Source organism: Gorilla gorilla, chromosome 19, assembly GCF_029281585.2.
Source record: "Gorilla gorilla gorilla isolate KB3781 chromosome 19, NHGRI_mGorGor1-v2.1_pri, whole genome shotgun sequence".
NCBI lineage: Eukaryota > Metazoa > Chordata > Mammalia > Primates > Hominidae > Gorilla > Gorilla gorilla.
Window position 1 is genome coordinate 76,884,162 of NC_073243.2, and position 24,095 is coordinate 76,908,256.

The following is a 24,095-nucleotide window of genomic DNA, read 5'->3' on the forward strand; positions in this document are numbered from 1 at the left end:
CGTGTAAGTTGTCTAAGAGACTTGCCTAAGAGGTGACTATATTCTTGACTCCAGATCTCAAGAAAATGTTCTTCCCTGGGGTAACAGATAGATTTAGGCACTGATGGTACAGAGATAGCAATTGAATCCATGAAAATAGATAGAGGATCTCATGTGGGGAGAGCATGTGAAAGGAGGGAGACAAGGACCAAAGACACAGGCCTACAGGATACCAGCATATAAGGGGCAGATAGAGGAGGCAAAGTTAATCATTTCCAGTTCTATATTAGGACTGAATGGAGACTAAGATCAGTTAATTTATTTCACTGATTAATAGGAAAGTCAGAATTCAGATCCAAATCCCACCACTTTCCCAAAATCCACCTTTGGATATTTGGTGTTTATGAATTCAAGAGTAATTTATTGAAGGTTTTCTCTGAGGTAGGCCCTCTACTAAGCATCTTACATACATTATTTTATTTATTGTCCGAGAAACCTACTTGTAAATTAAGTATTATTATTATTCCCATCACATAGATTAGGATATGAAGGCCTGGAGAGGTTAACTAAGTTCCCCAAGGTTATGTGATGAGTACATTGTGTAAATTTACACTCACCTCTTTCCCTTGCCTATGTCCATGCTTGTAACTATTATGGTTGTACTAGTTAAGGCAGTGGCTCTCAAACTTGTGCACTCATCAGAACTACCTAAGGAATTTCTTAAAACACAGCACTGGTGGGCATCCCCGAGTTTCTGATTCTGGAGGTAGGTGGGGCCAGAAATTTGCATTTCTAACTAGTTCCCAGGTAATGCCAATGTGGCTGGTCCAGGGACCGCACTTTGAGAACCACTGAGTTAGGGTCAACGCAGAACTACAATAACAACAACAAAACTTCAAAAACATAATGGTTGAAGTGCAATGTCTTTTTTTCCTCTTTCACATTACAGGCTGGTCAGATATGAGGTTATTCTAGAACCTGGGTTCCTTCCACTTTGTGGCTTGCCATCCCCTTGGGCACTGTTCTCATCACCCTGGTGGAAACCAGGTCACTGCCTCATTTACATTGCAACCTGTGGAAAAAAGAAAAAAATAGGACTAGAGCAAGCCAATTCCTGCTAAACCAGGGACACTGAAGTTGCACCCTTTACATTCACACATATTACAATGTGGAAACTGAATCACAGGGCTGAACAGCCACACACCCAGCTGACCCACAGCTGGGAACCTGCCACAATCATATGCTGCCATCAGCTTTCTAATTGGTAAAATAATCATCACATATAAATTAGTTAACTCATGCCAAATTATTAACATTCAAATACAGCAGAATAAAGTGTGTCATATGGAATTTTATTAAAATGTACTTTTGATTTACCTAATCCTATAATCTCTAAAACGGGAGCAACTCTAATCCCTGCCATGCACTTCAAGCAAGTTTCAATTTCTTCCTGATATAAACTCTACCCAACAACCTTTTCCCAGCCTTCACAACACTAAGTTTATTTATTAGCATTATGTATACATGCATTATATATAAAGATGTATGTATACATGCAGACATCTATACATATACATAGATATTGATGCAGTTAAGCCTCAATTTGTCATAATTTGATTTATTGTGCTAATTTAAAGTAACATTCCACCTATTTAACACAAAGATGTTCTCTCTCTGCTGTAATTCCTGTTTCTCTCCCTCAATCCCAGACAGCATCTTTTCAACACCACTGTTCTCTAATTGTCTTATAATAGCTCAGATTAGCAACCATAACATTTCTTAAAGAGCAACATTACATTTGCACTACACCATGCAAGTCCTTAGCCATAATTCAATTTTTCATTTTAGCCAAACATCACTTCATACCTTTTCTAAGCCCACGTAAGGCTGCTGTAGGTACTTTCCTATGTGTGTCATCTAGGTAAGCTTTTGTTTGGATTGTTTTTGTTGGGGGGAGAGGGGGTTCTTTGATTTAATTTTTATTTTAGATTCAGAGGGTACATGCACTTGTTATGTGAGTATTACACGTGTAATGGTGGGGGTTGGGCCTCTAGTGTACCCATCACCCCAGTATTGGATATTGTACCCAGTAGGTGATTTTTCAGCCATCACTTCCCTTCCTCCCCACTTTGGAGTCCCAGAGTCTATTTTCCCCATGTTATGTCCATGTGTACTTTTTGTTTAGCTCCCACTTATAAGTAAGAACATGTGGTATTTGATTTTCTGTGTCTGTGTTAGTTCATTTAGTATAATGGCCTCCAGCTCCATCCATGTTACCGCAAAGGACATGATTTCATTCTTTTTTACAGCTTTGTAGTATTCTGGGGTGTATATGTACCACATTTTCTTTATCCAGTCAACTGTTGGTGAACACGTAGGTTGGTTCCATGCCTTTGCTGTTGTGAATGATTTTATGATAAACATATGAATGCAGGTGTCATTCTGATAGAATGATTTCTTTTCCTTTGGATAGATTACAGAATGATTTACTGAATTGCTGGGTCAAATGGTAATTCTACTTTTAGTTCTCTGAGAAATCTCCATACTGTTTTCCATAGAGATTGAATTAATTTACCTTCCCACCAACAGTGTATGAGAGTTCCCGTTTCTCCACACCCTCACCAACATTGTTTGGACTGTTTTCTGTCTTAACAATGCATATGCTGCGGAGATTGCATTTGGTCACTGACTCAGATGGTGACTTGGGGACGCACAGGAAATGAGAGCAATAGGGCAGCATTAGCTGGCTTCATAGACCACTAAAAATCTTTCTTATGCCTTTGAATTTGATTTAAAGTCAAGTTGGAATTCGGCACATTTAGCGTGTAAAAACATGCTGTGTCCCCAGGAAACCACAACACCCAGCAGGCAAAGATGCTGCCATGGTTTTGGTCCCACCCACCATGGAGCTACATCTACAACCAAAAATCCCTGTGTTTATTTGCCAAGATGCTGTATTAAAAAAAAAAAAAAAAAATGGGCGCAGTGGCTCACACCTGTAATCCCGGCACTTTGGGAGGCCCAAGGCGGACAGATCACTTGAGGTCAGGAGTTTGAGACCAGCCTGGCCAACATGGTAAAACTCTGTCTCTACTAAAAATACACAAAAAATTAGCCAGGTGTGGTGGCGGGTGCCTGTAATCCCAGCTACACGGCAGGCTGAGCCAAGAGAATCGCTTGAACCTGGAAGGCAGTGGTTGCAGTGAGCCGGGATCGCGCCACTGCACTGCAGCCTGGGCAACAGAGTGAGACTCCATCTCTAAATAAATAAATACATTTTAAAAATCAACAGAGGAAACAGACAAAGACCAAGAGCTCCCTCTGGCACAAAATGCTGCAGGTACAGTAGTAGAAAGTCTTACCAGCGACAGGTGAGATGTGACTTTCTGAGGCAAGTGGATAATTCTTACTTGATGGTGAATCGTTAAAAGTGAACCAGATGATTAAACTTAATGGAACAGCCACATTAAACTGAAATTAGTAAAAACATGCCTTGGGCAGCCTACAACCTTTTATTTGTTGTTGTTTAACTTCTGTCTTTTACAGTGGCCATGATGGATGACATCACAAAAGAAAAAATCCAATTAAAATCTAAGTGCTCAATAAACCCCTGTCTGATTTTCACCACCACTTTCACAGGCACTGATGTCTTATGTTTCCTTTTTTTCCCAAGAAAAGAACTGGCCCCAGGGGAGTTTGATGGCAGAGGAGGAGAGTGGGGAGAAAAAGCAGAGGCTTTGGGAGGTTTCTGCTCCGTGTACTCAGTCAGACCCAGAAAATGCACTTTGGAGGGAGGAAGGCGGAGGAAGTGAAATTGCTTTATTATCAGACAATGCAAAGAGAAGAGATACATTTTCCCACTAGTTTTCAAATATTGATAAATCAGAATTGTGATCTGCAAAGCAACCCTTGCTCACACTCTTCTCACTCTTCTTTAACGTCTCCTCTGCCCTTTAACATTGTTTCGGGTGTTTGTTCTATAAGTCATCCAAATGGTCTCACCTGACAGCTAAAAATACATTTCTGATTACTTTTACCTGAATAAATCTTGTAACCAGATGTGGAATTCACCTATTAAGTGTGCAACAATTACATACTGAAACCGATGAAAGAACTAGTGGAGGAGAGTGTATAATCCAGGGGAATGCAGAATATAATAAATCACATGTAAAGATAGCAATTGCCCCCCACCGCCCGGTTAAAGAATACTGGCTTTTGATCACAGATTTTACCTTAGAGTTACCATGTGTCTGTAAAATTGGGTTTTCAAAGTCTTCAAAACAAAATTCTCAAAGTCAAAATAGGAGAAAAAACATGCTGATTATAAACTAAGAGTAAATAACCATAGCACTCTCTTAAAGTTGGGAGGCACTTTGTAATTTATAAGACCCATATTATGGTTTTGTTGCATGTTTACATGGTGGTTAATGTCCTATTTGCATGTGGTCTTCAATTAGATCTTCACAACAGCCTCGCCCTGTAGCTCTTATTATCCTCATTTTGCAGATAAGAATCCTGGCTGAGGGAGGTTAATTGACTCTGCTGTGTTCTTACACTTGCTGAGTGAAAAAGAATGAACATGGCTCATGCCTAGGACCATGCCCCCCGCACTGTGCCAGGCTGCTGACCACAGCTGCCCTAGAGCAAGGATCCGCCAGGTGGTGACATTGGTTTCCTTACTCATGGGTTAATGAAATAGCTTTTTAAGAGCCTCTTCAGTCATTCGAATTTGACGATGGAGAGTTAAACTTTCCCCAGTGGCTCTTTGTGTGTCATGATGGTTTCAGCGTTTCCTTAGCATATCCCATCACTCAAATCATGGGATGCTCTTGTTTTACATTTCTGATTGCATTTATCTCACTTCTAAGCAATTTCCTCCCCATTCGAATTTATCTTCCATTATTTCTGCCAAATTGCTTTCAAGGCTACTAATTATATGAATAATATTCTCTTCCCCAAACACCACGATTAACTAGCTTTTGCTGTGTTACATTAAACACGGTTTCTCTACCTCTAAAAATGAGGAAGTTGCATCAAATAATCTATAAAGCCTCTTCCTGCGCTCAAGAGTTAATCTTCAGACTCTTTTCCCATGAGCTGTGTGATTTTGGAAACATAGCACGCACCGGATTCTCAGTTTTCTTGACTCTACAATGATGGATTTTAAATTAGTTCATGTTTCCCAAAGTATCTTTTTTGGAAAACTGGTATGGGGGATATCGATATAAGTTACACCCAAAAAGGATTCTTTAAACAAGACAGGGAAAACTAGATTACACAGAATCAAATGTAGTTTCAAACTGCAGACATTCAGAGTCTTTGACATGTTAACAGTGACTCTAAGAAAGAGGCCGTATATAAAGTATTTCTTTCCCTCAGCACTTCCTGTAAATGATATTACATGGAATACACTTTTAGACTAGGTTAGATTATTTTTAAAGTCTCTTTTTGCCCTAAGAGTCTATCTTCAAATGTGTAATGCTTCTCCGAGCATTTTGTGCAGTATTAATCAACAAGAGAAAGACTTGGCGTAGCTGTTGTTGCTGTTGTTGTAGCATAGCCCATATTCCGTTTAGACAGAATTGAAACAAGGTAGAGAGCAGCAGCCTTCCCACTAACACTAACTTCTCTATATACCATAGATGCTTAAAACTCTGGGGGTTTATAAATAGTCCTTCTCAATAAAAAGCACTTTTTGAAAATTTGCAAATAGGGTTAAATTATCTGAAAACCTGCAGACTGAATATATATATATATATATACACACAGATATATATATACATATATATACACACAGATATATATACATATATATACACAGATATATATACATATATATACAGATATATACATATACATATATATGTGTGTGTGTATATATATAAATGTGTGTATATGTATATATATGTGTGTGTGTGTATATATATGTATGTGTGTGTGTATATATGTCCTATAGACCTACAGTAGGTCTAGGTACCATCTAAAGGTATCATCTAACCTTTTGCTGGGTGGGAAAAAGGGAATTTAGGAAACAATAGGAAATCAACACTGTGGATATAATCTCTGGGAAAGGAAACATGGACTACTTATCCAAGTTAGGATTCTCATCTTCTATTTCCATGGTATCCTTAGTATTCATTTAATTCCAACTTTTACCCAAACCCATTTCACTGACAATTAGTCATCAGAGTCTCTGCTTAATTACCTTTAGGAGCAGGGAACTCACCACTCGTAAGACAGACTATTTCAATTTTAGGTTGGCTCTAATTATTAGAAGGTCCTTTCCTATCTTATACTAAAGTATAAATATGAAATGCTATTGTTCCAAGTGACCTGTAAATTATCTAGTCAGGTGATTTTCAAGGTATTGCCCTTGGCAGCACTTAGGATATTTCTCAAATGCTTCGAGTTGAATTTCATAAATAAATAAATATCACATCTTCCCAGAAAAAAATGGTTATAATCTCTATCACTAAAGACTCAAGGAGGTTGCCAAGCTTCCCTAAATTCACCAAGATAATAAATGTAAGGTAGAAATAGAATATACCCAAGTCTCTCTGATTCAAAAATCAAAGTCCTTTTCTAAATAGGATATTGCTTCCCTAATACGTTTGTGTACATGCAAGTGAGGGCAAGAGTGTATTAGTGGAGTGTGAAAGCTGTAGTGAAAAATAGGAAAATCGTGAAAAGAGTCTCATTCCAGCCACCCTAATACGTCCTTGGCCACCTTGCTATTGCTCTTGCCTTTTGTTTTCCCTTCTTCAAAATAAAGATTACTAAATTTTCTCCCAAACTGTGTTCCAGTTCTGAAAAATTCCATGATTATAAGGAAACATGTTCATTAATGAATGGTATTTACCATTAAGAGGTTATGTAAATAGTAAAAAACAAACAAAAAAAAAACTTGTATTCCTTAGAAATAATTTAATAAAAGTTAATGTAGCATGCACCAAAAAGACAAAAACAGTTTAGAACCACATGCTTGACTTTTACTTTCTTTAATTTTTTTTTTTCTACACTAGTTACATTCAGACCAGGATAGAGGAGATGGATCACTTAAATATATCCTTTCAGGAGATGGAGCAGGAGATCTCTTCATTATTAATGAAAACACAGGCGACATACAGGCCACCAAGAGGCTGGACAGGGAAGAAAAACCCGTTTACATCCTTCGAGCTCAAGCTATAAACAGAAGGACAGGGAGACCCGTGGAGCCCGAGTCTGAATTCATCATCAAGATCCATGACATCAACGACAATGAACCAATATTCACCAAGGAGGTTTACACAGCCACTGTCCCTGAAATGTCTGATGTCGGTGAGTGAGACGTGACTTCAGCCAAAAGCTGGCTCTCCCCTAGTGCATCCACTGAGTAAGGAATCCCACGAGCTCAAAGTACTGAACTGCATGAATTTAGATGCTAACTTCTTCAATCCATGTATGTCCTTTCTGTAAGTGCATATGTTTCCTAATATTTCTCTAGTCTCATTTTGTGATTATTTTAAAAACAACATTTCCTCTAAAGAGGGTCTGAAAAGTGGCAGGGGGGCAGTGGGAGGTTGAAAGAGAGACCATCTCCTTTCTCTCCCACCCTAAATGCCCATTCTCTTTCTTGGGCTGAAAGACAGCAACCTTCTCCACTTCTCTTAGCCTATGTGGGTGTTAGGGTCCAAGTAACAATCTCCCAAATAGAAGATAAAAGCTTACATTTACAATCCAGTCTAAAAAGTAGTGATCGTTGCTTTAAGTAACTAGTAACTGTATGTTTGGGAAGGAGATCAAAGAACTTTTTTTAATCCATAAACAATAGGCACGTTATGTCTAGGGAGTGGATCCTTTACTACATGGTGGAAATGAAGACTTTCATAACATACATAGAGTGAATTAATATTTTTTACACAATACCACTACTTTTTTAAATAAGTAGTGGATTTAATTTGTTTAAATTGAGAGAAGTAAACAGGATTTAAATTAAGAAAAAGAATTCTACTGACATCACTCTTAGCCACATTGAAATACTTCATGGGAGACACTGACAAATTTTAAACTACTTATATAAAGGATTATTTTTATTTTCACTCTGTCAAATTCAAAAGGGCTGAAATTACATATTAACTTTATTATGATTCAGTCAGTTAGATATCAAGAGACATTGTAGTTCACAGATCCAAGACATAGAAAATAACAAATCCATGGAAATCGTTGTAAAACATGTACATTTTTCTTATGAAGAAATTGCTTTTCTCATTATTTGAAGCCACTTTGTTTTGTTACAAAAATTGCAAGCCTCACAAAGCAAAGAGGGAGATGACTGGAATTTTGTTTGTTCTTCTTCTTCTTCACTGGTTATAGCAGCAATAGAATGGCATTCTTTAAATTTGTTAGGAAAAAAATTTCTCCTCTATGTGGTAAAAGGGAGAAGAATTCATGAAGAATGATCTCTTCATCAGCACCACTCAGGGCAACTGTAACCAGATATGCAGGTATTGCACTGCACAACTCTAGGGGGTGCCATTCACTTTTGAAGCCATTATAGAATTAAATTTGTATTACAGACATTTAGGGGTAGTTGACAGTAACATGTCTTGAGAAAAATAAAAAGGCTTTTTTCAGTTTGCACACAGACACAGTTATGCTGATATTCATCATCCTTAATTGATATCTCATTATTGTGATTATAGAAAGGCATCTTCAAGAAATTACATAAAGGCAGTGGGACAACAGCATGGGAGCAAAAATGGACTTTGGTATCAAACAGAACTGAATTTGAAACTATCTCCACTAAGAACCAGCAGTGTAGCCCTGGGCAAATTATTTGATTTCTCTGATCCTCTAGTTCTGTATCTTGAAAAAATAAATAATAAATGTCAACTCCAAAGGGCTATCGTGAGGATTAGATGAGAAAACAAGTGCAGAGTCCCTAGTACAATATCTGGCAATGAATAGACATTTAAAATGTCCAGATATCATATTCTAAAGCAATCAAATTTTGTGTTAATGTTAAATAAGAACTTGAGTGTTTGTTGACTTGACTCTCACCCTAAAATCATAAGATGTTCTCAGTCTCCCCACCTCCCTTGCCAAATTACAACGGTGGGTGGTCTGTTTTGTGCATCAGCACTATACATTCAGGGCATCCAACCCTAACATACTACAATCTATTTCTTCAATAAGTGAAATTGGCTATATACTACAAAAGCAATGTAGAATTCCTAATATTCCCTGGATGTAACTTACCTACCCCTTTCATGGAAAGGGGAACTCCAGCAGTATGCTTACTGGTTATCTGATACAAATAACAAAAAACAGCCATTAAGTGATCTTAATCCGAGACTCTTATCCTTTCGGGAAGTCACAGAGCCCTTTGAGGATCATATAAAATCTACAGAATTTCTCCTCAGTGAAATAGACACGTAGGCATACACATGAAAATTTATGTGGAATTTCAGGGGGTTAGGAATACTTTGAAGATTATTAGGCAACTGTGGTGTCTAAAATAAGAATGCTGATCTGAAATGTAATAGCCTTCTTTGTATATTTAAGTACAATGACCTTTTGGAATTGCAGATTCCAGATGTTTGTGCTTTGCTGTTCCAATTCATTGATTCTTTATGTAATCCATAACTACATTCTTTAAGTTTCAAGGTCTTTCAACCGTTTAGAACTATCAGATATATTTATCATTTAGGATGCTTTTATTGGTAAGTAACAAGAAATCCAACTCGAACTAGTTTAAACAACAACAAATAAGTATTTATTTGTCACATTACTTAAGTCCAAAAGTAAAGTGGGCTTTGGACAGGATTTGATCTGAGTTCTAGCTGTTTTTCTGTGATTTTCTATTCTATCCAGCTTTGTCCTCAGGCTAGCATTTCTAAGATCACAAAATAGCTGCTGCAAATGTATATCAGCACATTATGGTCCAAGAAAAAGAGTATCTATGACAGAATTTCCATCAAAATCATGAGTGGCCCCTGATTGGACAATTCCTAAATTAATTCCTGTGGACAAAGGAAGCAAGATGCTGATTGACTTTGTCCTGGATAGCTCGAAAGAATCACTAAAGCAAGAGTCCAGTCAAATCCCGCCATTGGAGATGGGTTGGAATCAGTTCCACCCCAAGTCATGATCATTCCCATGCTTCTCTGTAACCTAATCCTTAAAATATTTCTAAATGTTGATTGTATTTCTTTAAAGAATCCAATCCTTTTTCACCCAGCATCCTACCAAAGTTCTCGACTTCCTCAGCATGATATTTCCATACAAAATTAAGATCATGCTGGTTTTGGTGTGTGTCAAAGATTGATATGAACTCTTGATGTGTTTTCAGTTTATATTTCTGTCATTACAGGTACATTTGTTGTCCAAGTCACTGCAACGGACGCGGATGATCCAACATATGGGAACAGTGCTAAAGTTGTCTACAGTATTCTACAGGGACAGCCCTATTTTTCAGTTGAATCAGAAACAGGTTAGACTTTTTGATCTTCCTTTTTATAATCTATAATTTTAATTGACATGCTCAGCTGAGCTAGCATATTTTTTAATAAAAATAATCAATGTGATTGGATTTTCTTGCATACATCCACCAAACACTAATGATATATTTGTAAACATGACATCTGAATCATTTTAATCAAAAAATCTGGCAATGAATCTTTCACCCACCCTTTCTATGGAGTAGATTGAGAAAAATTATGCATTGCCTTAGTTTTCTTCCAGTTTGGGGTGAAGCTAAAAGGTAAACCCCTTTTTGATAGTATTGGCCTGTTTACAGATATTCAGAATCTTCTTTTTCTAATTATTTAGTAGGATTGTGTCTCTCTATTCTGCTCTGAAATTAGACGTAGCCATGTGATTTATTTGGGTGAATAAAATGTGATAATGATACAAGTCGCTTCTAATTAAAATTTTCAAAGCTGGTACACAATCTGCCACATTGCTGTCCCTTGCCACAGTGATCATGGAAACCAATGTTGAGGTGTAGTCTGTAGCCTGAATGTCTGAGTGGTATGGTGAACAAAGCTACCTGCTTACCTGCTCAGAGCATGAGTGAAAAATAAACTTTAGTTGTGCGAAGCCACTAAGATTTTGCATTGTTTGTTATCACATCATTGTCTAGCCCATCCTAACTGATGGAGTCCTAATCAAAGTGAAATGCCATCTGGAATCCTCTTTTCAACATCTCATTTTTCTGTTTTCTGTATTTTCTCCACAAAGTAGCAACCTATCTTATAATGATTTGTTTTTAGCAAATATCATTTGTATTGTATGGTAAACTGTACACATATTTTTATCATAATGAGTCAATTTCCTTTTATACATTTTTTAAACATCCATTATTCTTAGTAGAAATCAAAACTTCCCTAGGTTCCCACATCCAGTTGGAAATCTCTGTGTTAAGTGCTGCAATGAACTTGGAAAGAATCCCAAGGAGAAAGAAAATGTTGAGTTGAAAAACAATGAGAATGAAAAATTAGAATTATTCAACTTAAAGGACAAAAGGCTGAGGTGATCTCCTGTATTTAAATAGAGAAGTACTATTATTTGGAGAACAGAAAGCAGCTGCACTTTCACTGAAGGCAGGACTATAGGAATAAAATTGACCTGTTGTCTGAAGTATTCTTGTTAAAAATTTTAAAAAAGATATTTTTGCTTCATTAGTTGTTAAGCACTAGAATGTGTTTCTGCAGAAGGTTATAAAGGCTTCTCCAGTGAAATTTGAAAGAAAGTTAATTTAAGCATAAACCTTACATAGAAATTGGGCAGACTTTTAGAAGTTCTTTAACTATTTTATAACAACCTAACAACAGAGATAAATTTAACCTAACTTAAAAATTTTGGTTGCCATTGGGGCCAGTTGAACTAAAGTTCACGGTCAGCTTTAGGAATTCTAAAAGTCTGAAAGACCTTGAACCTTAATTCCAAAATTCTCTAGAATCATACAAGATGATCATTATGAGAGAATTGATGTTCTATTTTCTAAAGACCATAGTTTTACAATTTAGAAAATCCTCAGAGCATTCATTATGGTAGGTGTATCTGAGGGATAATTAGCTAATCCATAATGGGAAACTCAACAGTCAGTTCAAGTATGTGGCTTTCCTAACAATTTCCTCATAATTCACCTAAATGTCTTTTATCAAGCATATTATAGTATACCTTTATACCAGCCATTTTAGATTTTGCTGTGTCATCTTATAACACTTAATGTTTATACATCCATAATGTAATTATAATATTGAGTGTCTTATAACCCTTAACAGTCTATACTATTGCAGAATCTGACTTGTACTTATTTTTATTCTCCTTGTATTACAGGCTTTTTTTAATGTATCTATCTCCCCTGTGTGGTTGTAATATCCTTCAGTATAAAAGCTGCATATAATTATTTTTATATCACCATGACATCTGCATAGCATTTTGCATATTGTGGGTGACAGTTTATGTTTGTTTGCATAAATCAATGATTCCATAAAGTATTCTTAATGCATCCCTTTGCACTCTTAAATTTCACATCCACAGGTATTATCAAGACAGCTTTGCTCAACATGGATCGAGAAAACAGGGAGCAGTACCAAGTGGTGATTCAAGCCAAGGATATGGGCGGCCAGATGGGAGGATTATCTGGGACCACTACCGTGAACATCACACTGACTGATGTCAACGACAACCCTCCCCGATTCCCCCAGAGTAGGAACATTTGATTGAATGAATTTCTTCAATGTGCTTTTATAAAACTCGAACTTTAAGAATTTTTATTTTCCATTGTCATCATTATTGTCAAAGTTAGTGGACTTAAGAAGAACTGGTACTTTTATTAAAAATGAGTTGACAACATGGCATACACTCAGGAAATGTGAACATTTATGTTCCTCTATTGGTAATTAGCTGAGTGATTTCTGCTGTTGTTGTAAAGGCAACATCATTGTTTCATTTCTCCTTATTAAGAAAACTACCACAGACATAAATCTGCTCATGCAGAACATATGTATACAAGCATGCTGCAATTTGTTAGGAAAAAATTTGACTTTATGTTTTGTGAATTTAATCAGGCATGTAATCTCTTTTAAATCCTCACAAAGCTTTCTAAGGGGAGGATTTATCATTTTACTGTTTCTAAAAATACAACTGTGGAAGTAACTAGGTACTTAATCCATTTGTAATCATAAATCGTTTTCTACATTATGGTTAGTTGAGATACCGAAAGTTGTCTCCAAAATCATTAACTCTAGTGATTAGATAAAAGGAAGAAGAAGGAAAAACAACATCCATGAATACCAACTTGGTATCAGGAGTATGCTAAAAATTCTCACATAGAGCTACCCAAGAGGGAACTGGTTTTAACGTAACTTTTCATCCAGGAACAAAATCCCTTTGGGACCATGACCTCCTACGAAAGCTATCTCAATTATTCAATAGAAAACCGACTCATTCTATCATGGCATTTAAAAAAACTAATCAGCTGATACGGGCTTCCTTTAGGGTAGAGCTATACATGGATCAATAGGAAGTAGTTTTATTTTCTTTATTTTTTCAAGTTTTTAATCAGAGTTAGCTAAATGCAAAAAGATCAGAGCTAATTAAAGAATATCTGATATAACAAGTAGAAGAAAGGTTCTATGAGGCCTACCATTTCCCTTACAGAGGCCTGAAATGAAAACTATTAGGATCACCAACAGTTTGCCCAAAACCTGCTTTTTAATATGGAGATTCCCTGGGGAAGAATAACATAAGGATTCCCCCGCACCCTGGTACCGCAGGAATTTGTAACTCACTCTGCTCTGTTTAGATAGCCTGTGACTTGTTAATGAGCAATATGCCAAGGCAAGGGAGGGAGAAGTTAGAAAGGGGCAGGAGGCCCTAAAAATGGAAGTTGAAAACACTAGAGAATACTTAACCTGGGGCACACCAACTCATGCCTGTAATCCCAGAGCTTTGGGAGGCTGAGGGAGGAAGACTGTGTGAGGCCAAGAGTTCAAGAGCAGCCGAGGCAACATAGTGAGACCCTGTGTCTACAACAAGTAAAAAGAAATTAGTCAGGCACGATGGTGTGCACCTGTAGTCCCAGCTACTCAGAAGGCTGAGGTGGGAGGATTGCTTGAGCCCAGAAGTTTGAGGCTGCAGTGAGCCATGATCACGCCACTGCACTCCAGCCTGAGCAACAGGAGGAAATCCTGTCCAAAAAAAAAAAAAAAAAAATGCTCTTTTTGAGTTACGTACTTGAGTCAAAAAAAGTTTAAAAATTTTTTTAACCTGCTTTATCATTTTACCAAGTATGAACTCAAAGGATTACTATTACTGAATGCCTACATTTTAGTAGTGCCATAGACTGTTTAAATTCTTTTCAAATCATTTGTATGAATGGTTAACAAAATGTAATGGAAAAGGGTAGAATAAGCCTTGGTTTTACTATTTTATATTTTTTGGTGCTAAGTACATCATGGCCTGGCCAATCTAAACTGAAACTCATATGTAGTCTCTCTAAACTAAGTTTGCAACAGGAGCATATTTTTTTTAAAAAGTGTCTATATAGGAAACATAGGTTTCAAATTAGAATTACAAATATAAGTATGGGAGAAATCTATGCATAAAATAATAAAATTTAAGAGTCAAAAGAAAAAAATTAGGAGTTTTATCACTTAATGTATTTACCTATATCTCTAACTCTACAACTAGGTCCAGCTCCATGTATGAATAAAAGAATATCTACCTGGATACAGCCTCCAAGTTGCTATAATTTCTTTCCACCTCCAGCTATTATTAGCAACGGTAGAAAGAACTCTTTTAAAGAATACCTAGTAATTAACTAAAAGTCACAGTTCAGATTAAATTCTTCTCTACTCTTTCTGTTAGATGAAGTTAACAAAAGGGCTTTGAAACCTTCTGTGCCTCCTGTAGCCATTCAGTTGTTCTCACAATCACACCATAAACTTTGGAGCCTGTTTACAGACAAGAAAAGTGTTCTCCATTTGCAAGGAAACAGGTCATGAAATAGAAGAAACATTCTTAACAACCACGAAAGTAGACATAAGAAGAACAGGCCACCATTAGTTATTTTGAGGAAAGCACACATCTACCTGATGGTAATGTCTTAAAGAACTGTTAGAGAATAGGTTTTGTTTTTATGATGATAGAATGTGGTTAGTCTATGTTTGACTTATATCTGTCTGGTGATTAATAGGTACATACCAGTTTAAAACTCCTGAATCTTCTCCACCGGGTACACCAATTGGCAGAATCAAAGCCAGCGACGCTGATGTGGGAGAAAATGCTGAAATTGAGTACAGCATCACAGACGGTGAGGGGCTGGATATGTTTGATGTCGTCACCGACCAGGAAACCCAGGAAGGGATTATAACTGTCAAAAAGGTAATGCCGCTTCTTAAACACCATACAAAGCGAACCCATTTACTTTTCTCCAGTTCCTAAGTTACCGGGGCAATTATATCTCACATAAACATTCCTTTAGATTTTTATTTTACTTATTATTTTCAGAAAAGTGCCAGTACTGGCCGGGCATGGTGGCTCCCGCCTGTAATCCCAGCACTTCTGGGGGCCGAGGCAGGAGGATCTCTTGAGTCCTGGAGTTTGAGACCAACATGGCAAAACCCATCTCTGTTAAAAATACAAAAATTAGCCAGGCATGGTTGCAGGTGCCTGTAATCCCAGCTACTCTGGAGACTGAGGCAAGAGGATCGCTTGAGCCTGGGCAGCAGAGGTTGCAGTGAGCCAAGATCACACCACTGCACTCCAGCCTAGGTGACAGAGTGAGACTCTGAAAAAAAAAAAAAGAAGAAGAAAGAGGGAAGGAAGGAAGGAAAGAAGGAAAGAAGGAAGGAAGGAAGGAAGGAAGGAAGGAGAAAGAAAGAAAGAGAGAGAGAGAAAGAAAAAAGAAAGAAAGAAAGGGAAAGAAGGAAAGAAAAAGAAAAAGAAGGAAGGAAGGAAAGAAAGAGAGAAAGAAAGAAAGAAAACCAGTTCTAATGACACTGAGATCTCTTGGGTTGGCTTTCAGGAACCTAAAATGATATGCATTCATGTTAATTCTATACATCCAATGAATTTTTATTAAGAACCTCCTAAGTAAATAAGTAATATAAACAAATGATATTCATAAAAGTATATAAAGTAAATACTTTAAATGAACAATAAATAAACAGTGCCAGACACTGCTCTAGGTGCTGGAGGTGCACTGGTACATACAACAGATATTCTCTGCCCTCATGGTACTTCCGGTCTAGGGGAAAGAGACAAGGAGCCAAGTAAGCAAACAAACAAATATATAACTACAAATTGTGATGCATACTGTGAAGGAAGAGAGTACAGCAAGCAGTGATCAAGATGACTTACATCACAGAAAGAGGATATATAAAGACCACAAGTTTAAATTAAATACCATAACAAATTTAAATTAAATACCATAAATTTCCTGGCACCTCTTTAGCTAATTTTTGGAACACAACAATAAATCTTTTGTGTTCTGATTTCTATTTTTTTCCAAAGTACTGGTTCATTATTTTATCCCCCAAATCGTGTAGCACCACAGGGCAGCATACAAAAATACGGCAAAAATTAAAAACCAATGAATTGTATGCTTCAAGACTAAAAATATTAATTTTGGCTAACTTTTTATGATTTCACTTTTATCATGTATGGTGTCATATTTTCTCTCTCCTTTAGCATACTATTATCTTTTCTGGTAAATAAAAGCATTGGTGGATGTAAATAACAAGAGATTTTTTTTCCTCCCAAGCTTTGGATTACGTGTCTTAATATCTGGAAACACAATAAAACATGTTTAAGTGACACTCAGACTAATGTTTTAAACTATAATATAATTAGGAAGCCCATTAGTGTGCATTAACCTTTTTAATTTTCTTGGTGCCTTATCAGATTCGAACTGAAATTTTGCCTAGACGACTAAATCACATTCACTGACGTCTTGATTAATTGTGTTTCTAGCGAGCCTTGTCATATTATCATCTAAAACTAAAAGTCAGCAATAAGCATTTGGGTTCACCATGTCTCCAAAAGCAGACCTACTTTTCCTAAAGACCCTTGACAACAATGATCATTACTTTCTTTGGCAAATAATTAGCCCAATGCCCTTTTCAGGATACCATTTGGAATATTTCATTACCTCATGCAAAAAACAACAACAAAAAAACTTTAATCTGTGTTGTCTGAATGATGACGAGGGATTCACAATGCAAACCTGTGGCTCTCAATTCTGGCTGCACCACAGAATCACTGGGGGAAGTGTTTAATAATATAGATTTTAATCTGCACGCCCAGATATGTTGGTTTAATGGTCCACGGTGGGGCCAAGACGTTGGCCAGTTTTAAACACTCATCAGTGCAATTAAAGCCAGATATGGCCAGGCACAGTGGCTCACGCTTGTAATCCCAGCACTTTGGGAGGCTGAGGCAGGTGGATCACGAGATCAAGAGATCGAGACCATCCTGGCCAACATGATGAAGCCCCGTTTCTACCAAAAATACAAAAATTAGCTGGGCCTGGTTGTGCGTGCCTGTAATCCCAGCTACTCAGGAGGCTGAGGCAGGAGAATTGCTTGAATCCAGGAGGCAGTGGTTGCAGTGAGCCGAGATCACGACAACGCACTCCAGCCTGGTGACAGAGCGAGACTCCGTCTCAAAAAAAAAAAAAAAAAGCCAGATGTGAGAACATCTGACATGGAATAACCCACTGCGTATTTGCCAACTTACCCCTGATGGCCCCCTCTAGTGAAACATGAGTATTTTTTAAGTGGGGACAGTGTGGGCTCTACCAGACTCCTGCTTCCAAGTGCCCTTCCTGCCTGGTATGATGCCTTGTACCTCAGTACCCACTTTTAAGTCAACAGCAGGCATGCATACATTTTTCAGGGCTGTGTGGCATCTGAACTCCTTCACAAACTTTATAATCGTTTCCTGCCTAACAGCCTAGATATAAGAAAAAAATTACATATTATCTTTTCTCCCTTTGCCCAATATCACACAAATGTGTTTCTCTAAGCAATATGATCGCATTCATTTATCAGTGGTTTACACCAAAAATGTTTCATGTCTTGGCTGCTTTAAATATGTCACTTCTTCCCCCACCCCCAACCTCAAGCTCTTGGACTTTGAAAAGAAGAAAGTGTATACCCTTAAAGTGGAAGCCTCCAATCCTCATGTTGAGCCACGATTTCTCTACTTGGGGCCTTTCAAAGATTCAGCCACGGTTAGAATTGTGGTGGAGGATGTAGATGAGCCACCTGTCTTCAGCAAACTGGCCTACATCTTACAAATAAGAGAAGATGCTCAGATAAACACCACAATAGGCTCTGTCACAGCCCAAGATCCAGATGCTGCCAGGAATCCTGTCAAGTAAGCACACTTCTGCGACGTGTCTCTTTCATAAGCTTCAGTCAATTTATATTCAAATATCTGCCTGCACTTTAGAAAAGATGAATCCCTTTTGTTCCAATTAGACAACTGTGTTTTCCTGAAAAGACTATTCTAAACAGCACCTTTAACTCTCTTTGCTCACTGCATAAATATTATTTTGGCAGAAGTACAGTAGTCCCTTGTTATCCCTGGGGGATTGGTTCCAGGCCCACCCCCGTATTAAAATTCACAAATCCGGAAGTTCCTTATAGAAAATGACACAGATTTGCAAATAACCAAAGCTCATCCTCCCCCATACTTTAAGTCATTTCTAGATTACTTATAGTACCAATTCAATGTAAATACTATGTAAATAGTTATTATCTTGATGTTTTTATTTGTAGTTTTTTTTATTGTTTGCTTTTGTTTTTTCCAAACATTTTTGATCGCCAGTTGGTTGAATCCACATTTGCAGAACCTGTGGATACACAGGGCTGACTGTATAAACCTTAAAAAAACACAAATTTGGGAAGGAAAACAAGCTATAAGGAGTTTACTGCCTAAGTAGAAGTAGTATAAGGTGATGCAGCTGAATAACCTGTGATTATTTTTCAAGATTTGAGATTTTTTTAAGTGTAAGATTTGTCAAAGAGTGGCATAGAAAAAGTATGATTTTTAACAAATCAAGCACTGAGCTTGACAGCCTGTTTTTCAAGTGTAGAAAAACCTATCATGTAACACTTAAAAGACAGAATTATCCTCCATTCGGATGGTTTTTCCTTTTGTAGATGTAGATAAAAACAAGAATCATTTCATGATATACGTCTGTGAAATCCTAGGGAAATTAATACAACAGAGTCCAAATGTATGCTACGTAAACTAATTCTGTTTTCCCTGTGCTTTCCTTACACCTTAGTTGTAAATCATGTTGCAATAAGGCCTTATTGCTCTTTGGGACCACTGATGCTTCAGTACTCTCGGATCTTAACAGGAAAATGCTGGAGTCGACCAACCTCCAGCCTTCAGCCAGTAGCTTAGTTGACTAAATGAGAAAAGTGCTAGCTGGGCACGGTGGCTCACGCCTGTAATCCCAGCACTTTGAGAGGCCAAGGTGGGCAGATCACTTGAGGTCAGGAGTTCAAGAAAAGTGCTAGACCAGAATAGCATTGTGTCAATTACTCCCCATAAACAAAGTAAGCAGACTGAAAAACTAGGGAAACTCTTGCCAATGAGTTCACAAATAGATTGTGGTCAAGGTGCCAGCCAAGTGCCAGGTACATTCTAAGCACTAGGGAATACAGCCCTCATCCCATGAAGCTTACATTCTAATTGGGGCAAGCAGAAATAGACAAACAGTAAATATGTAATACGTCAGGCAAAAGTAAATTTTAAGCAGGAAAATAAGGAAGAATAAGGAAATAAAGAGCACCTGGAGTACTATTTTAGATAATGGGGTCAGGTTTGACATTCTTGGTAGGGGACCATTTAGTAAAGATTTGAATGAAATTAAAGGGCGAACCATGTTGATGCTGGGGGAAGAACATTCCAAGAAGAGAGAAAAGCAAGGGTAAGTCTGATACCAGAGCTTGCTTGACAGTTGAAAGAACAGCGAGGAGGCCTCCGCAGCTGGAAGAGAGTGAGAGAGGGAGGCGAGGTCAGATATGAGGCCCCAGAGAGGTTTGATAGCTGATGAGGAGTGTGGCAGGTCCTGTAGGGCTTTGTAGTTGATGGTAAAGACTGGATTTTATTCTGATTGAGATGAGAAGCCACTGGAAACCTTTGAGTATAAGAGTTAACTAATCTAAAACTCCGTTTTAAAAGGATAACACTAGCTGCTACATGAAGAATATTATTGCAGATAAAAGAATGTGGGGCTCTAAGGCAGCAGTCATTTTCTTACTTTTTCCCAGTTGAGCCTTTGTTCAAATGAAACCTTATGACAAGCCCCACATCTCAAACACAAAAATTCCTGGCTTACTTTCAGGGAACAATTTTAAATCACTGGGCAAATAAACTCTTGTTTTAGCATCCTACTGGAATATCTACAAGACACTTTGAATTGGGCTGTGGTCAACCATGTGAGCTCCATGGACCAAGTGTTTCTCCACATACATTTAATATTGTTAATAAGGAAATGAATGTGGTTTTCACTAATATAGCTTTCACTAGTATAGTTTTCACTAGTATAGTTTTCACTAATATATGTGTAAGTATTTTCACAACTACTTTCTCTTGGAGTTTGTTGTAACTGCATAAGGAAAAAAAATCTTAGCAAGTAAGTATCAAACTCAATTTGAAAGTGTTAATGCTAGAAGTTTACAAATATGAGCTTTGGTTATCTCCTTGATAGATCAACTTTTTTTAATTAAAAGAATGTTTTGTGAATTCAGGCAATATTTCCATATCTAAATTACTTTTCATACCAAATACCATTTTTACCCACTGCATTATTTTCTGTTTTATGAAAGAAAGTAGTTAGCTTGTCAGATTATGTTGGCTGTCAGCTAATTTTTAAGTTTTTTGCTGCCAGCCTTTCCTTGGTACATATGGATTTGATACATAGATATAGATTTAAGACTAGAAATACTTATAGATATATTGGTATATAAATGGTATTCCAGTGCCCTTTCATAGGATAAAATTCATTCTTATATTAGAAAAATCCATTCATACATAATTTTGATTATTCAAGACATAAATGTTGAACAACTAAGTGCTAGACAATATGGTAGGTGCAAAATTAACACTAGAAAATTCTTCCCCGGAGCACTGATTTATCATTACACAGGCACAAGTCTTTAATTCTTTAATCACATAAAATTATTTTCTTCTAATAACTTCATCTCAAATTCCCTTTGGTTTCTGTGAAAGAATCTTATAATATGTCACTATACATACAAATTATGAAAAATTTATGCAAACATACATCCTTTTCAGGAAGAACCACAAATCTTCCTGACTTGAGGATACATTAGAAGACAAATTATTTAATCACAGAATACAATGAAGTCCCAGAAAAAAAAAAAAGAGCTACTTAGCAGAAGGATCTGCTATAATCATGATGGGATTTTGTCTTGTTTCTTATCAGTGATAATTACAATTAATGTGACTGGACAATAAATATCCTTGATATAAATTTAAATTACCTTGGAAGGAAAAAACAACAAACAAGCAAGGCTTGTGTACAAACATCTTTCCTGAATGATGTGGGCATTTTAGATTTTCTATTAATTTTTAAATGTCCCAACAAAAGGAAAAAATACAATTTTGCTATTTCCTAAATAGTTACTATCTCTTTCAAATTGAAAGCTGCCTTCAACTAAAAATTCTCACCTCTTACCCTTTATGTCAAGGTTTGATAGGAAAATATAATTACTTGTAAAATTTAAAACTACAATGGGGGAAAAGACACAAAGAACAAAACAAGATTATTGCTGTATATTATTGTAACAGCTTACAGAAGCAGCACATCTAAAGCTTAGCATTTTCCATGAGAAAAAAATATATATCTAGATAATTATTAAATTTCTTACGAAGTCTATGAATATTGAGATTTCCTTCTTGTAATTAATGATGTGCTATAAATATTTATCGTTCTCAAATTTAAAATAAGAAATGATCAAGTAAGTACAATGCTGTTGCCTAAATTCTTAATAAATATTGATTCATGACATAAATGGCAAAACAATAGCTGTTTCATTTGTTTCAACCCTTTTGATAATAAAAACATAAGTTTATGTACATTGAAACTGAAACTCCAATTCAACTTGATATTATACTCATTGTGAACTTCATTAATTCTCTTCAAAATCAGGTTTAAATGGCCTGCGATAATTGAATATCTATTTCATTTAGACACGCACTAGATAACAAAAATAAATTTTATGAAGATGAAATATATTGTTCATTATAATTCACTACTTGTGTTTTAAACCAAAATAATACATTCAAGTAGAATCTTGGGTGCAGTATACTGTGGCAAGTTAGTTACAAGGGTTCATTTTTCTTAGAGCACCCATAATAATTCCACGTATATCTGCCTAGTCAGGTCATTTACTTATATTGAATTTCTACTGAGGCAATGTTTTTAACCTCATAAAGTTTTAAAAATCCAGCTGAAATGGGCAATTTTTTTTCTAATGGCCTTAACATATTAACTTTCTTCAGTTTTCTCTGTAATACCCCACCCCCACCCTGCTCATAAACATAGTGTATTAGTCCATTTTTACACTGCTATAAAGAACTACCTGAGACTTAGTAATTCATGAAAAGGTTTAATTGACTCCCATTTCCACAGGCTGTACAGGAAGCATGGCCGAGAGGCCTCAGGAAACTTACAATCATAGCAGAAGGAGAAGAGGGAAAGGAAGGGGAAAGTGCCACACACTTTTGAACCATCAGATCTCATGAGAACTCACTCACTGTCACAATAACAGCAAGGGGAAAGTCTGCCCTATGATTCAGTCACCTCCCACCAGGTGCCTCCTCTGACACATGGGGATTACAATTTGAGATCAGATTTGGGTGGGGACACAGAGCCAAACCATATCATTCTTCCCTTGGCCCCTCCCAAATCTCATGTCCTTTTCACATTTCAAAACCAATCATGCATTCCCAACAGTCCCCCAAAGCCTTAACTCATCCCAGCATTAACTCAAAACTCCAAGTCCAAAGTTTCATCCAAGACAAGATAGATCCTTTCAGTCTATGAGCCTGTAAAATAAAAAACAAGTTAGTTACTTCCATACAATGGGGTTACAGGTATTGGGTAAATGTTTCCACTCAAAAAGGGAGATATTGGCCAAAACCAAGGGGCTACAGGCCCCATGCAAGACTGAAATCCAGCAGCGCAGTCGTTAAATCCTAAGGTTCCAAAATAATCTCCTTTGACTCCATGTCTCACCTCTAGGGCACACTGATAAAGGAGTGGGCTCCCATGGCCTTGGGCAGCTCCATTCCTGTGGCTCTGAAAGATACAGCCCCCGAGGCTGCCTTCATGGGCTGGCATTAAGTGCCTGCAGCTTTCCCAGGCTCATGGTGCAAGCTATTGGTGGATCCACCATTCTGGGGTCTGGAAGAGAGTGGCCCCCTTCTCACAGCTCCACTAAGTAGTGCCCCAGTGGCGACTCTGTGTGGGGGCTCCAACCCCTCATTTTCCCTCCACACTGCTCCAGTAGAGGTTCTCCATGAGGTCTCCACCACTGCAGCAGATTTCTGCCTAAACATTCAGGCATTTCCATAAATCCTCTGAAATCTAGGTGGAGGTTCCCAAACCTCAACTTCTTGCCTTCTGCACACCTTCAGGCCCAACACAATGTAGATGCCACCAAGCCTTGGGTCTTGCACCCTCTGAAGCCACAGCCTGAGCTGTACCCCAGAATGGTGGATCCACCAATAGCCACAGCTTGGGCTGGAGTGTCTGGAACACAGGATGCCATGTCTCAAGGCTGCACAGAGCAGCTAGGCCCTAGGCCTTGCCCATAAAACCATTTTTTTTCCTCCTATGCCTCTGGGCCTGTGAGGGAAGGGGCTGCCATCAAGGTCCCCGAAATGCCCTGGAGACATTTTCCCCCTTGTCCTGGCTATTAACATTCGGCTCCTCTTTAGTTAGGGAAATTTCTGCAGCAGGCTTGAATTCCTCCCCAGAAAATGGATCTTTCTTTTCTACCACATGGTCACCATTTTAAATATAAGTTCCAGTTTCACATCATCTCTTTGTTCACACATGTAAGCATACACTTTAAGAA

At 37.5% G+C, this 24,095-nt stretch overlaps 1 protein-coding gene across 2 annotated transcripts in view; it reads left to right on the forward strand.

Moving 5' to 3' along the window:
- The window catches only part of CDH6 (cadherin 6), a 136,347-nt gene that overhangs the window by 94,398 nt on the left and 17,854 nt on the right, over positions 1-24,095 (forward strand). For both annotated transcript variants that reach the window (XM_019013674.4, XM_004058997.5), the window contains exons 3-7: positions 7,002-7,296; positions 10,331-10,450; positions 12,505-12,672; positions 15,164-15,351; positions 18,095-18,348. In XM_019013674.4, coding sequence (XP_018869219.1) covers positions 7,002-7,296; positions 10,331-10,450; positions 12,505-12,672; positions 15,164-15,351; positions 18,095-18,348 — 1,025 coding nt within the window. The remainder of the gene's footprint in view (positions 1-7,001; positions 7,297-10,330; positions 10,451-12,504; positions 12,673-15,163; positions 15,352-18,094; positions 18,349-24,095) is intronic.